Raw genomic sequence first — 15,134 nt, forward strand, 5'->3', positions numbered from 1 at the left:
GGCCAGCGTATTACTGCGCGTACGCGTACACGTTTGTATACCACACGCTCTTATACAACACGCACTTCAGAGCACTGAACGCTGTTTGCTTCTCAGTCTCCATAACCTTGGCATCAGTGACACACCCCTCTCCCCCAGAATGCATTTTCAGCGCGTTACTAAGCGCGGTTCGCCCATGGAAACAGAGACACTTGATTGGAGTGCGCTCTCCCACTAAAAGCTTTATTCTCTTTCCCTTTATATTCACAATGTGTAGCGTGGAGAGAAAAATGTACAACCATTATTGGCTGCTGGCTTCAGGTCACACTACCACACAGCGAGCCTCCCCATTGTAATTCCACGGGCGGCTTACTGGGCTCGTCTCTCATTAAAGCGGCGATGTGTGGGGGACGCACTACAAAAACAAGTAAACAGGACCTCCCACCCACACGCCATTCATAAGATTGTGTGTGTGCATGTGTAGGCTGGTGGATATGTATGTGTGCTGTGTGAGTTTATATCACAGGGGCCACCTACGTGTCTCCAAACGCAACAGGATAAACTCGGTAAAACAACCTGCGTGACGTAGGTTTCGCTCGATAATTGAACAATCGGCCACTTGATCTCAGGTAGAGGGAAACAAATGATGAGGGACGCCGGTGCTTCTTGAGGGAGGAAGTGTTGCAGGGCGCATAATGCAGGGGGATTTAGATGGAAGTCAAGTGATGATGTAAATGTATGAGCACAGGAAGCAGGGGCCTTAGACTCCTGCTCTTCAACGCGCAGAGGTGGAAGGTAACCCCGACGCATTTACCCAGTCAGTTATGAGCTGAGCATGAATTTACTGGACCACATTTCATAAGGAAACAACTCACTTTTACTGCAACATTTATGCGATGGTTGTAATCGCCCGTCTCTGCGCAGAATAGGGTTTTATATGCAAAATCTGTAGCCTCGTAAAATGAATGATTCACTGTTGGAGCTATAGAGCACCTGTAATTTAATGCGTCAATAATCTGTCCCTCTCGAGATGATCTTTTCGTTCAAATGATGGCTTTCATTTCAGAAGAATATCCCAAAATGTTGTACTTTTTTTTTTGGCACGGGAAGATTTGAACTATTTCTCATCACTGAGAATGACATGTTCTAACAAATTGTGTTGAGGACAAATCTCAGCCTTGCCTCAGAAATGCAGGTGTATTTCAGCCGTGACAGCCTCCAACATTGGTCTTGTAACCAGGTAGGAATGTCAGTGCCCTTGAGTAACTTGCTCCACCTGGCTGCTACAGTGCAGGGAAAACTGGTGGGGAAAAAACAAAGTCTAAAGATGAAGACATCACGCAAGGTTTTGTAAATTGAAAAGCATTGATCAGCCATATGTGCTCTGCCACATATCGCAGGAAGTGATCATCATCATCATGACTGAGTAGCTCTGAAAAGTGCACACATCCCTGCAATGAAGCTAATGTTTTCTGTAAGCAGATGGCACCAGCTCTGCTCTCTCCTGTTCTCAGCTGGACAACTCCGCGTCAATTGACCGAAGCGGTGCCACCCAACAAGCCATTTCTAATAGAACTGCGTTGGTTGGTGGATTCAGTGCGAGAGAGAGAGAGAGAGAGAGAGAGAGAGGGTAAGAGGGAGGGAGGGGGCTACAGGGATAGAGAAAGTAAGGATCCCATTACGCCCACAGCTCCACAGTGACATCACCGGGTCTAAAAAGAAGCGCAAGAGGGAGATGGGAGGCACCCCACTTATTAGATTTCGTCGGAAGGTCCTGTTCACAAGTGGAGATGCTGCTGCGCCTCTGTGAGGCAACCTGTGATGTGCGCCGGCGAAGCGGCTGAATCATGGCATCCCGGTGAACTTCCGAGGAGACAGAACCTCAAAGGACAGAGAAACAACTCCTGAGACGCAAAAACTGAAGCTGCTCTGCGGGGACCATTTCACTACTGAAGGAACAGCGCGTTTTCACTACATATCGTGCTCCATGCGCAGCCGGAGAGCTTGAGGTTAACTTATAGTTTTCTTTTTTTCTTTTGACTGGAAACGCTGTCATTAATCAGGCAATCCTTTGCATGGAAACATTTGTATATTTCATTCGTAAATATGAACTTTATTTTACTTTATCTAAACCATTCTGTGTTGGATATTCAGGTTAGACTGCTTGCGTCTCCAAACGAGGACGCACGGAGAGCGCACCAGTGTCGAGGTTATTCACTCTAATCCGATCCCTCCTATTCGATGCCGCCTCGCTGTAGAAGACCATAGATTAGATTATTTTAAATTAAATCTTCCTCTCTTTTAGACAGTAATTAATCCTCTGAGAAAAAAGGATCACACTCTGTGCGCTGGGGAACATAGAGTTCTTCGGGCTGTTTTGTTAGTCCGCAAAGGTTGATGCTAAAAAACACTTTTTACTTTTGTTTTGGGTGGGGAATCTGTTCTACAAAGTCTTCTTTTTTAATTGAAAAGCACTGATCCGCGTCGACGCAATGTCCGGGACTCCTTTGTGTGCTTAAAATGGACTTGGCAGAGTTGCCGTGGAGGATGCAAGGGAGCTAACATTTGGAAACAACACAGAGACGAAACGAAAACAAGTGAGGTAAATGTTATACAAACGATAATTTATTATCTCATTATGATTATATTTTTTAATGTTAAAACAGTATTTTTTTCTTATGCGTAATGTTAGATAACCTTATGAGACTCTTATTAAAACCGTGAAACTAATTCTAAAAGCAAAATTTATTCAGTGACCCCTCTTATTTTTCATCTACTTAGACTCCTGGAAAAGTAATCCCACCATGGCCTCGGTTCCGGACAGCGGCTGCTCCATGGAGCTGAACGGCTGGAACAGCAGTGTGAGCGGCGCCGGAGCCTCCGTGCCCTGCAACCAGAGCATCATCAAGCTCGCCCCGTACTCCCCCGAAGCCACGGCGGCCTTCGCCACCGCCATCACCCTGATGGTCGTCTTCACCATCGTGGGGAACATCATGGTCATCATCGCCGTCCTGACCAGCCGGTCACTCAGTGGTCCGCAGAATCTCTTCTTGGTGTCACTGGCAGCTGCAGACATTTTAGTGGCCACGCTCATCATCCCCTTCTCTCTGGCCAATGAGCTGCTCGGTTACTGGTACTTTAAGTCTCTGTGGTGTGAGATCTACCTGGCGCTGGATGTGCTCTTCTGCACCTCCTCCATCGTGCACCTGTGCGCCATCTCTCTGGACCGCTACCTGTCGATTTCCAGGGTGACTTATGGGCGTCAGCGGACTCCCCAACGCATCAAAGCAGCTATTGTGGTGGTGTGGCTCATCTCTGCCATCATCTCCTTCCCTCCCCTGCTCTCACTGAACAAGAGCGACGCAGGGGACCAGGCGAATGATAGAGGACCTCAGTGCCGGCTGAATGATGAGCGCTGGTACATCCTTTACTCCACCATCGGCTCTTTCTTTGCTCCATGCCTCATCATGTTCCTGGTCTACATCAGAATCTACCAAATTGCCAAGCAGAGAACACGTTGCCCGCCAGGGGAGCCCAGGAAGGATGGGGTCGGCTGTGCTACACCCAGTCAGCCAGCGAGACATGTACAAGCCAACGGGAAGGATGATGAAGACAGCACACCCCCCTCATCAGCCAAAACCTCCAAAGCCAGACCCCCCACCCTCGCCATTACCCCATCTCCTTCCCCAGGAGAGTCCCAAAACTCCCAGAATCCCACCTCCAATAATCTCCTGCAACCTCCATCCTCCTCTCCAGCAATGACCCCTGTCACAGCCTCCCTCGAGACTTCTCCCCATGGCCCCTCAACCCCCTCCTCTGTGCCTCCGCCTGCCCCGGCCAAGACTAAAGAGGAGAAGAAGAAGAAGAAGGGCAAGCTGCTGCGAGGAAAAAAAGCTGACAATAACAATGGTGACAGCTCAAGCACGGAGAGCGATCTGGAGCACAGCCACGGAGGCCGAGGCAACACCAGCATGCCAGGGTCCCCTGCAGGAGGTGGGGTCCACTCCCCAGCCTCAGTCAAGCGCTACCGGGACATGATCGCTTCTTCAAAGGGTTCTCGGCTGGTGCCAGGTAGGAAGTCGAAAACAGATAACAACCCCGGAGCGGCGAGGCGTAAAGCGATGGCCAACAGAGAGAAGCGTTTCACTTTTGTCCTGGCTGTGGTCATCGGTGTCTTCATGGTGTGCTGGTTCCCTTTCTTCTTCTCCTACTCACTGCAGGCTGTGTGCCCAGAAACATGTGCCATCCCTGATCCACTCTTTACCTTTTTTTTCTGGATCGGTTACTGCAACTCCTCACTCAACCCAGTCATATACACCATCTTCAACAAAGACTTCAGAAAGGCCTTCAAAAAGATTCTGTGCAAAGGCGCCAAGGGTAGTTTCTTTTAGCGTACAGATTCTATCAATAGGATATGGACACAAAAGATGGCTATTTCTGAGGCAAAGAGAAAACATGATCATTTCCATTTTTCAGAACACTCAAAGGGCTGTTTTAAATACGTGTTAAACTGTGTAAATTCCCAGCATAAAAAAATCAGAACTGAGAGCTGCTCTTTTACGACCACAGTGTGCGCAAACAGGCAACTTGGACTGTGAAATCCTAGTTTGCAGCCGATACTCACAGAAATTCTTACAGGGTGTGGCGCGTAAGCAGGACATGGAATAGAGGCAGACGCTAAACAGCTTAGCACTGATAAGATTTTAGGTTTTACATTTTTATCTCCAGATCACATCGAATAATGGATGATGCTGAGACAGTGTGGCGCAGATTCAGAGAGGAGATGTACACACACTCAACCCCTAAAACTGACAGAAGGTCTAGAAATAAAGCAGGAAAACTGAACATGAAGAAATAATCTATGATGTGTAATATATAAGGTTTAGTAGTTATTAAAGACTCCAGGTCGAATGGGGGAAATAAACAGGTAGAGAGAAGGAAAAGTGGCCTTAGATTGCTGTGAGCCTGGGGCCATTCATTTATCAATACAGAGCACAAGGAGCACACACGGTTAGTGGTGGTTTCTTACGTCTGCAGTCTTAATTTGCCCAGCTGCGGGGCAAACATGTGTTCCTTGATTTTTATCTAGAAGTGCAACAACAAGAGAAGGATTCTGACAATCTGAAATGTGATAGCACAGACAAGGGCGCCCTTTCAAAACCGAACTCGTGGACTTTTATGTGGAAAGCCCTCATGTCAGACACCTTGCTCTCGGCTCAGTGTGGGTTATAATGGACACTCAGGTTGTTTGTAATGACACTCTTGCTTTTCACCTTTCATGAAATACAGAATAAGCTCAAGGGTGGTAGATTTTGGATCACATGTGTGTTATTGAGATGTAAAAAAAAAAAAAAAAAAAGACAGTGTGAGCCCCCACCCCCCTCCCTCCTTCTCCTCTTTCTCTGCTTTTTCACACCAATGGACTGCACTGAGCTACCCCTCTAATGAACTGCCTCAGTGTTTGGACACTTGAGCAACAATCAGAACTGTTTTTAACCTCTGGAAAGTGCTTCAGAGGGTATCTCGTGGGAGGTGTACGTGTTGAAGACTGATAAAAACTAGATTCTTACTATTTATCACGTGAACATCACTTTGCAGAAACCCTGCGGCAGCAGTATGTACATGAACAATGAACAATGCAATGTTAATCCTGACAACCATATCTTCAGCAAACCCCTCTGGCTCGTCATCATCTGCGGCGGACCTCTACGTGGCACTTTGGTTTGTCACCAAGAGGCAGAGGCTCTGTCAGTTTCCTCAACAACAAAAAAACAAATAAACACAAAACAAAAATGTGTCTGTTACTGTGAACAGCACACAGGCTTATTGACTCCATGGGACAAGGGCTGTCAGCAGCAACACTTCAATTTACTAATTGTCTAATTCTGCTGACCTGTGTGAGTGTGCGTGTATGTGCGTGCGAGTGTTGACCTTTATTTTTCTGTAGAAAGTGTCAGTGCCTGCTCTGGCTGCTATGTGCTACAGATCTACTGTAATATTGATACGAACAGAGACCAGACTTCCTGGTGCAGGCATCACTCTGCTGTCTGTCATGTGAATGTTTCTACTTGATGGAAAGTAATATATATACTTAAATTGCTATATTGAGAAAGTCTTATTGAACTGAAAGTCTAGTCTTTTTCAGCGATGTTGAGTACATGGCTTTTTAGTGAGCACCCTCAAGGGACCAAAGAGCCTTATAGGACACCAGCCTGACTCAGTGATATCTGGCTCTGTGTTGCTTTAATGAAGATTGATGATTGAGAACACTGTATTATTTATTTCAAACTATTTTGTGTATTCTGTCTGTTACCTATTTATTGTTCAGTTACTGTGCTTTTATTCTGAAAGTCAAGCAAAGTGGGACTGATCAAAGAGCAAGAACACTGTACAGATTTTTAATATCTTGAATAAGAGCAACATGGACTCATGTCGAGATTGAGCTATATTTGAGCTCGGGGGATGTATTTGTGTTGGGGTTAACATGAACTTTGAGTTATGTGCATAATGCAGAACCTACAATGCAACATTTGTCATCACTGTTTCATGTAGTCAATCAGAGATACAAGCACATTAATGGATGTAGAATTCATCGAGTACGCTGCAACAGGAAAAGCTCTCTTCAGCAGTCAAACTTTTTCCTGAAAAAGTAATCGATCATGAAAATGTCAATAGCACCCAAAGCCAGTTTCAGATGGATGACTTGCAGGCTTGGTGCAGGACGTTAAAGGCTACGATCCATACCACATGCAGCTGCTTGGAGAATCAAATATCACAACAAAAACATAAATGGCTGAGAGTAAGAGCTCCGTGCACTCCTACAACTGCTCCCAATCCTCATCTGATTTTTTTTTTTCTCAAGAAAAACAAACAGCTAGAGCAACGTAATTATAACAGAAATAGCCACAGAGGATGTGGATTCATGTCTGTTTCCAATAAATATGAGTTGCAATGCTGCTCAAATCCCCCAACCATAGCTTTATGTGGTGAGACTGCTGCTTTGTTTTATTTTTAAAAAGTATGAATCGTGGCTTAAAGGTGACAGGTGCAAAATCTGCCTCTCGATCACCATCTTTCCCCCTGAAACCGCCTGTATTGTTTCTTCTCCTGCCGCGTTTGGACCAAACTGCATGGTCTGAGCTTTACAATCTTCTATCCCCCATCTGTCATCATCCCTCTCCAGTTTTTCGGAAATAAAGCTACTTGAAAAAGCATGAGTCATTTCCTGGTTTGTTGTGTTTCATATATTTCCACACGATGCAACATTAGGGATGAGGGAGAAAAGATAATTTCCGGGGAGACAACTGCCAATATTTCACAAATATGAGAGTTTTAACAGAGTGATGTTTCATACATTTTGGAACATGAGTGCAATCTGAAGCAATTTCCAGCCATTATGAAATAACCCTGAAGGGCAGCACAACTTCAGGAAATAGTCCATAACCTTGTGGGCCGATGGCTGTTCGGAAAATGTCCGATCACAGCACGACATGAGAAGTAGGCCGCAGTAGAGGCAGCATAATGTCGCCTACTGCCAACAAACACAGGAGCAGTCTATAAGGAGTTAGAGCATGGTGCCAAATATCACATATGCACACACACATACTGAATGTGTCATTCTGCACCAAGTGTCACATACTGTATTCAAGTCATGAAACATGCTCAGGGCACACACATACTCACACAGTTGTTGTGACAGCTTGTTATATTTGAGGTCAGCAGGCCCACAGTGAATTGTAATTGATTTATGCTGATGGGCAGTTTGGGGATTTCTCAGCGCCGAATCAAGCCTCTCTGTCCTGTTTTTTCCCTTCACACACACACATTTTCACTCAGAGAAGATACACCGGTGAAGTGATGCCACACGTTTACGTCCTCGCAGTTTAATTTCCATATTCATGGTTAAGATGTGATTTGAGGTGCACGAGGAGGTGAAGAGATAACTTATCGTAGCTGGGCGTAGGAAGCCTTGAGGTGCAAGTTTACGGTGTTGTATATTCATACAGACACAGTGTCCCTAAGCTCCTTATTCTCTCGCCTCAGCTGGAATATAAAGCAGGGCAGCAGTGGACCCTACAGAGAGAGGATGGAGAACGTCCGACGAGCATGAAACACAACACACTCATTAGCTTCTTATTCACACAAGATAGCAGCCTTGGAAAAACACACACACACACACACACACACACAACATGAGCTCCCATACAAGGAGGGGTGTGACCAGAGACACATACACACAAACAAAAGGCAGCCTCACATTAACTTTCATTTTCAAATTTATGATGGATGTAGCTTTCCGCTGTATGAATATGTATGTGTTCGGAGGGCGTTCCAGCGCTGAGCATTTTTCCATTTCCAATCTCCTGCACGTTATAACGCCAGATAGATTTCTTCACTCTGTAATTTGGCTGTTGAAAACACCCAAGAGGCAAGATGAAAAATGAGGGACAGAACACACACAGGCTCTCTCTCGCTTCCTCTCTGTTGAAGGTGGAGGCATTGGAATGCTCTTTGTGCAATCTGTGATAAAAACGACACTTTTAGAGGGCACAGGCAATTATGATTAGAATCACTTTAGGAGTCTGTTTAACAGAGTGGTACTCAATACTCGAGTGTGTGTGTGTGTGCTTTTGCACTTCTATCTTTGGGAGGACCAAATTGAGAGGTTTAGACCTTGGCAATGAGAGCATCTGCTGAAAATGAGGACATTTTCTTCACAGACTTGATTAAAGTGTTAGCTTCTGGCTTAGAGATGTTTTGTAGTTGTTTATTGTTTATTCGGAGCTTCATTAGCTGTTTCCTCGGCAACATCTTCTATTACCGAGGGCAAAAAAGTACACAAATTAAGTTTACAGTTTTCAGAGTAGTTCAATGTAGCATACTTTTACTCTTACAAGAGTAAATTATTTGAGTAAATGATTTATTTTGCCAGTGATGGAATGTAATTAAGTACATGTACTTTAGTACCATTTTGAGGCACTTTGAGTATTTATATTTTCTGCTACTTTGTACTTTCATTAGATGTTGGTGGCAAATATTGTACTTTTACTCGACTACAAAATATTTAATCTAATAATCAGTCGACCTGTAGAATACAATACATACATACATGTAAAAATATGTGTCATTTACTTTTACTCAAGTATGTTTGATATCTTACTCAAGTACTATTCATAAGGGTGATTTTCACTTTTCCCAAAGTAGCATTTTAACACGATATCTTAATTTTTGAGTGAGTAGTATGACTTTTGAGTACTTTTTTTTACAAGACTGTTCATTGTTTCTTTAGCTCTTTATTAGCTGTTGTCTTGGTAACAACTGGTCTTACTGAGGTCAAAAAAGGGGTAACACAAAAAGGACCAAATTGCAGAACACACACAGAGGCAGGCCGGTGAAGCAACAAAAAGAAACACGAGACATGAGAACAACAAATGAACCAACAGAAGGTGAGGGAACGACAGAGGCTTTAATAACTAAATTAAGGAGGGGATGAGGTGTGGGTGGAGAGACAAGAGGACATAGCTACAAAATAAAACAAACAAACCAAAACACCCAAACCATGACGATTGTTGGAGCTCTGTTATCTGACCACAACCACACTTTCACGACTCTGCTCGAAGCAGGATAATAGATGAAGCTACAGGACGTATTAGCAAGTTTTGTTGAATCTCATTGTGTTTTGTGACATGCTGTCGTGTTTTATGCAATGTTGTCGTGTTTTGACCTTTCATGGCCACCGTAATTCATTACCAATCCACATGTAGTTCTTAACCTTTGAGCCTTTGATTGTTTTAGCTTCAGTGTTTTCTTTCTCTTCTTCTATTTATTGTGTTTTTGATGACAAACTCCTGGTTTTAACTGATAATGCATGACTTGTTGGCACGCATGATGTGCCCTCCTGTGGTCCAGCATAATCACAGAGAAATTCACTCAAGGAAATATCATTTTCCCTGCACTGTTGTGCTGAAATGACTTACAATATCACAGTTGCCTGAAATATGAAGAATTCACATCAAATATCCAAATTGATCTACCAAGATACAGTATGTGGTCTCGAAATATCTGTTTTAGACTAGGTTCTTGAGTTATTAATTATTTCAGTGAGACGTGGCTGCATGCATTACTGATTTTATTGCAGGGTTTGCTTGAGCTAATTTAAAGTGTAAGCTTTAGAGGAAGCATTATGTCCTCGAAAGCATAGAAGTACAGACTGGTGTGGTCGTGTGAGTGTGTGAGCTTGAATTAACCAGATTCAACAGTACAATAAAAGTTCCCTAATTGACGCACAAAGGATGTGTCAAAATAAAAGCCTTGCAGTTTCTGAGCTGGAGAGAAAAATGTTTTTATGTGGCCTCGTCATTGAATTAGGAATGAGCCTCATTTCTGCTTTCCCTGTGGACACAATTACTTTCATGTTTCTCATGGATATAAACCCTGACGCATTATTGTGCCTGCTGGTGTTGGTAAAGAAAATAATCGAGAGGCAAAATTGTGACATTATTATCATGAGCAGCATCAGACTGTGCCGTAATAACTCTATTAGAGCTGTGTTTCTTAGAAAAGTCGAAGCCTAGCAGGAACTCTAATGTGAAGCCACACCAGAACTGAATGAGCTGATTGAATAGTTCATGTGCAGGCTGTGAAACGTACGGTGGTGGTCAACACATCAATAAAGGAGATGAACTGTGCAGTTGTGCATGACCCACAAGCAAGGTTGCCAAATATGAAGAAGAAGGAACGACCACTGTGTCTTTATTTAGCCGGGCCATCATGGAAAGGGCACAAGGTTCATTCTTACACACAGACATGCACGTCCGTACCCTCACACTAAAGCAAACAGAAACACACACATGTCAGAGTTGAACACAGTGCACACACAAAGAGAAACAAACTCAGGCTTAAAATAGAGAAACAGATGACTAACACTCGACTACACAAACAGATACACACTTCTGAAAATCAGCACGCACACACACGAATGCTGTCACATGGGCACACACACTCTCAAACACACACACACCATCGTAGACAGCATCTAAACAAAAACAATAGACTAAAGATGATTTTCCTGATTCTCATTGATTTTCAGTCACAGCCTGTCATTTTTGGCTCAAGCATCAGTAAGGATACTAAGAGTGTTACAGGAAGTATGTTTGTTGACACACATACGATATGAGTTCTGTGTGTGTGTGTGTGTGTGTGTGTGTGTGTGTGTGTGTGTGTGTGTGTGTGTGTGTGTGTGTTTGTGTTACTTTTGGCACAGGAAGTGGGACAGGATGTGCTGTTTGGACGTGAAAGTGTCGTGTCCTTTCTGAGATATACAGTAGTACAGTAGGCTAAGTAACGGACAGAACACTTTCCATTACAAATGTATCTTCTGTAAATAATCATAAGTCAAATTAAAGTCGATACAGCGAGCTGTTCAGGGCTCGCACATCTTTCACACCACGTTCAAGCTTCATTTTATGTAAAGTTTTTGCTGATATCAACATTCTGAGACTCCCTCCAGGTGCACGGTGTACCTCTTTGGTTCAATAAAATGCTGAAAGGGATCTCCGAGTCACACTTAAATCACTTTCCATGGAAAACACAAAGAACTCCAGTGAATGAACTTGAAGTGAACTTTGTGTGAACATACAGAATGGAGATTACTTTGACATCAGTTTCGAAAATACACTGAAGTTCTTATTGCTTGTTTCATCAGCATTTCATTGAACCAAAACGGTACATCACGCACCTGAAAGGACACCTGTCATGTGTTATCATGAGCAAAAACAATCTCTTTACATGATTGATGTCATCCTATTTTGAAAGGTTAAATTGATCAGAACAAGCAGCTTTCTGCTATGTAAAGATATAGTTGAGCAATGGACGCCGTTGCTCAACTATATCTTTACGTGATATGTGTTTAAAACTTGTATCTTTTGTTTGACCAGAGAATGTCTTCACACCCCCTCTGTGTGTGTGTGTGTGTGTGTGTGTGTGTGTGTGTGTGTGTGTGTGTGTGTGTGTTGCAATCTGAGCTTCTCTGTTCTTTGCTTTGGTAGCCCACAGGTGTGCTGTATGTTATAGTGTGAAAAAGTGGTGAAAAAGGTGTAAATTTCAGATTTTATGGAATTTTATCATGTAACTACCACTGCCAGCTACTTGTTATGACTGATCACTAGGCATGTTTATGTTAGCTGTCATATGAAAAAATACTAATACTACTAATTTACTAATTCAATTTTTTTCAAATTTTCGAAAAAGACACAAGCAGTTGGATCATCCATATGATGCAATACAATACAGTTTTAAAGCAACATTACGTAGAAATTGGCAAATCCCAGATGTGTGACAATTTGTAGGTGCTAACTACAAACAAAACTCATAACAACGTTATGTGTTGAAAACGTGTATCTTGAAGTAAACATGTATGTAACGCTGTGATCCTCCCCTCTCACTGAAGTTACACAGTGCAGAAACAAGTGATGGGGGCAGAGTGGCTGAGACAGAGACACCATTCACCCTGTTACAAGACACTGTAACATCAACCTGATTCTGAAATTGTTATTTTATGTGAATGAATGTGTATGAATCTCTGCAACCGGATGCTCCAGATGTTATTTCAGTCTGCTGTTGCGAGCACCGTCTTCTTCGCTGTGGTGTCCCGGGGTGTGGGCATCAAAGCAAAGGACGCCAACAGACTGAATAAACTCATCAAGAAGGCAGAGTCTGTTGTTGGCTCTAAGCTTGTCACCCTGGAGGAGGTGGTGGAGGACAGGATGCTGGCAAAACTGCTGGCAATCATGGACAATGCCTCTCACCCCCTCCACAAAACTCTGGACAAGCTTAAGAGCAACTTCAGCAACAGACTCGTTCAACCCCACTGCCTGAAGGAACGGCACAGGAAATCATTCCTTCCTGGTGCCATCAGACACCATTACGCTCACTCCAAAACACTCAAATAATGCACTTTAAATTATTGTTACTGTAAATACTGCACCTAATCCTCTCGCACCTTATGCTCCTCTTACCTTTTCTCTTCTACCTCAGTATTTTATTTTATAGCTACTTAAACAGTTTATTGTATATAGTATTTTAGCTCCACTAAAGATCATGTTATATCTTGTTTTTTTATTCAGTACAAAAACAATAAGTAGAAATGACATGTCATGGTTTTACAGGTGGTTGTTGGCAAAAAACTTTAGAGTCCTGTTTGGCAGATTCTTATAACTTTGGACAGAGCCAGGCTAGCTGTTTCCCCCTGTTTCCATTCTTTACGCTAAGCTACTAAGCTAATTTCTCCTGGCCCCAGCTTCAGGCTGAGCGTTGAGACGGGGAGCGGCATCGATCTTTCAACTAACTCTCGGCAAGAAGACGAATAAGCATCTTTTCTAAAATGTCCTACTATTAAACAAAACTAAAAGGTTTTGGTTATGAATTTTCGCCCACCTTTAACAGATAATGCATGACAATGACGATTGCGTAAATTATATGAACTTTTGCAGAAGGCCAGAATGAACTAGAACAGAATTCAGCCAACCTTGTCTGATTTTTTGTTTTTCAAAATACAGCAACAGCTCTTAAAACAAGGTTTTTATAAATACGTTCGCCGCCTGATTGTGGGTTTCTCCTCACTTCATTACATAAGAAGAAATTTAACCATAACTCCATTTGATAAATGAGGCCGCTGACCTTAGTTTCCTGGCATCATCTCACAGTTTCTCCCCTCTGCTTTGAAGCGCTAACAGGGACGGATTTCAGTGGTTGGCCTCTCATTATTAAGCGTGGATTAAGGGCTCCATGTGACTAACAGGAGGACAGCATTCAGCATTGCAAAGAGAAAGAGCCATTTATTTCTTATCACAGTCTCAACACTCAATCTTTGTTTGGGGTTTTGTATCAAGGATCTCTTAGGGTTTCAAAGCTTTTCACAGTATTTTTTTTACATCATCATTTTTTGGTTCACTTTGAAAAACAAGATGAGGCTAACAGACAAAGATAGTACAGGCAGTGGACTAACACAGCATAGGTAATCTTTTGCTTCATTTTCGAGGAAAAAGGTCTCAGATGTGGTCTTTTCTACTCATAAAGCACTCAACCAACACATACATTCATCTATTTTTTATGTGGCTACTTTTATGCTTACAGCCCTGAATATTATGTTATCACATTATTCCACAATGCCTAAAAAGGGTTTTGACATGGAAGCGAGATGAACTAGCTCCATTCTGCAGGAATTTATAGCAGCGTTCTGTGTTGATGCCTGAATATTTCTGAAATCTATCATCTATCGTCCCTCACAGTCCGACTACAAAGACAGCAAACCCTCGTTTTCTATCTGTCATGTGCTGCCAGATTTCTGAGACAGGTCATGTGAGATGTTTAAGATGAATATTTCCTGTAAGCCTCCCTGTACCAAGTAGATAACACTCTGAAAACCATATTCCAGAAAAGGGTAACACTTATTCCTGGCTGTTGAAGTGCACATACAATGTTCCCATGCCAGTCATTTGGTAATGTTGAATGTCAAATGTCAAAGCCATTTTACGAGATGTGGTTTTTCCTGAATACTGCAGAGTAGAGACAAAAAAAAATCCCCTCTCAGCTTAAAGACAAGATTTGTGTAGTTTGGAGTGGATTATACTACCAACAATGTATATTTTAAAGAAAGTGTGACATCACACAAGGGAGAACCAATGATATTCATCTGATCCTTCCCTTGAGGGTCTAAGTGACATTTGAAAACTACCGGACACAGTCTTACTTCTAAATATAGTGTTTTCTTTTATGGGATGGGGTGGCCATCAACACCACCAGCCATGTTGTTTTTTTCTTTCTTTTTTTTTCCTCTTTTTTTTCACTTTTCTTAGCATTTATTTAACCAGAACATCCCTTTAGATTGAAATCTCTTTTCCAAGAGAGATGTGGCCAATACAACATAACGGTTTCAATTTAAAAATAAATAAAACACATCAGACAAGGAATGCAACCATCAAACGCGACAGGAGGAGACTACATGCAGCTCAAATAAAGCCATTCATATTAAATTACATGGACACAGTGTTCTCAGTAGGTGAATAATCCTAAATACCTTGATAGAATAAAGTTGTGGGGTACTGTGAGGACTTTCACAATGTAAACTTACAAAAAAACTCACTCAGGAACAAAAT

General features: G+C 42.7%; 1 protein-coding gene across 1 annotated transcript; it reads left to right on the plus strand.

The window, feature by feature from the left end:
• The first annotated feature begins 1,674 nt into the window (after positions 1 to 1,674).
• On the plus strand, positions 1,675 to 7,196 carry adra2b (adrenoceptor alpha 2B). Its single transcript, XM_084360434.1, has 2 exons — positions 1,675 to 2,581; positions 2,761 to 7,196. Exon 2 carries the CDS (start codon positions 2,784 to 2,786, stop codon positions 4,368 to 4,370), a length of 1,587 nt encoding a protein of 528 aa, XP_084216560.1. The 5' UTR covers positions 1,675 to 2,581; positions 2,761 to 2,783; the 3' UTR covers positions 4,371 to 7,196.
• The last annotated feature ends 7,938 nt before the right edge of the window (positions 7,197 to 15,134 follow it).

The sequence above is a fragment of the Pagrus pagrus genome, assembly GCF_965226575.1.
Source record: "Pagrus pagrus genome assembly, chromosome: 8".
Taxonomy (NCBI): Eukaryota; Metazoa; Chordata; class Actinopteri; order Spariformes; family Sparidae; genus Pagrus; species Pagrus pagrus.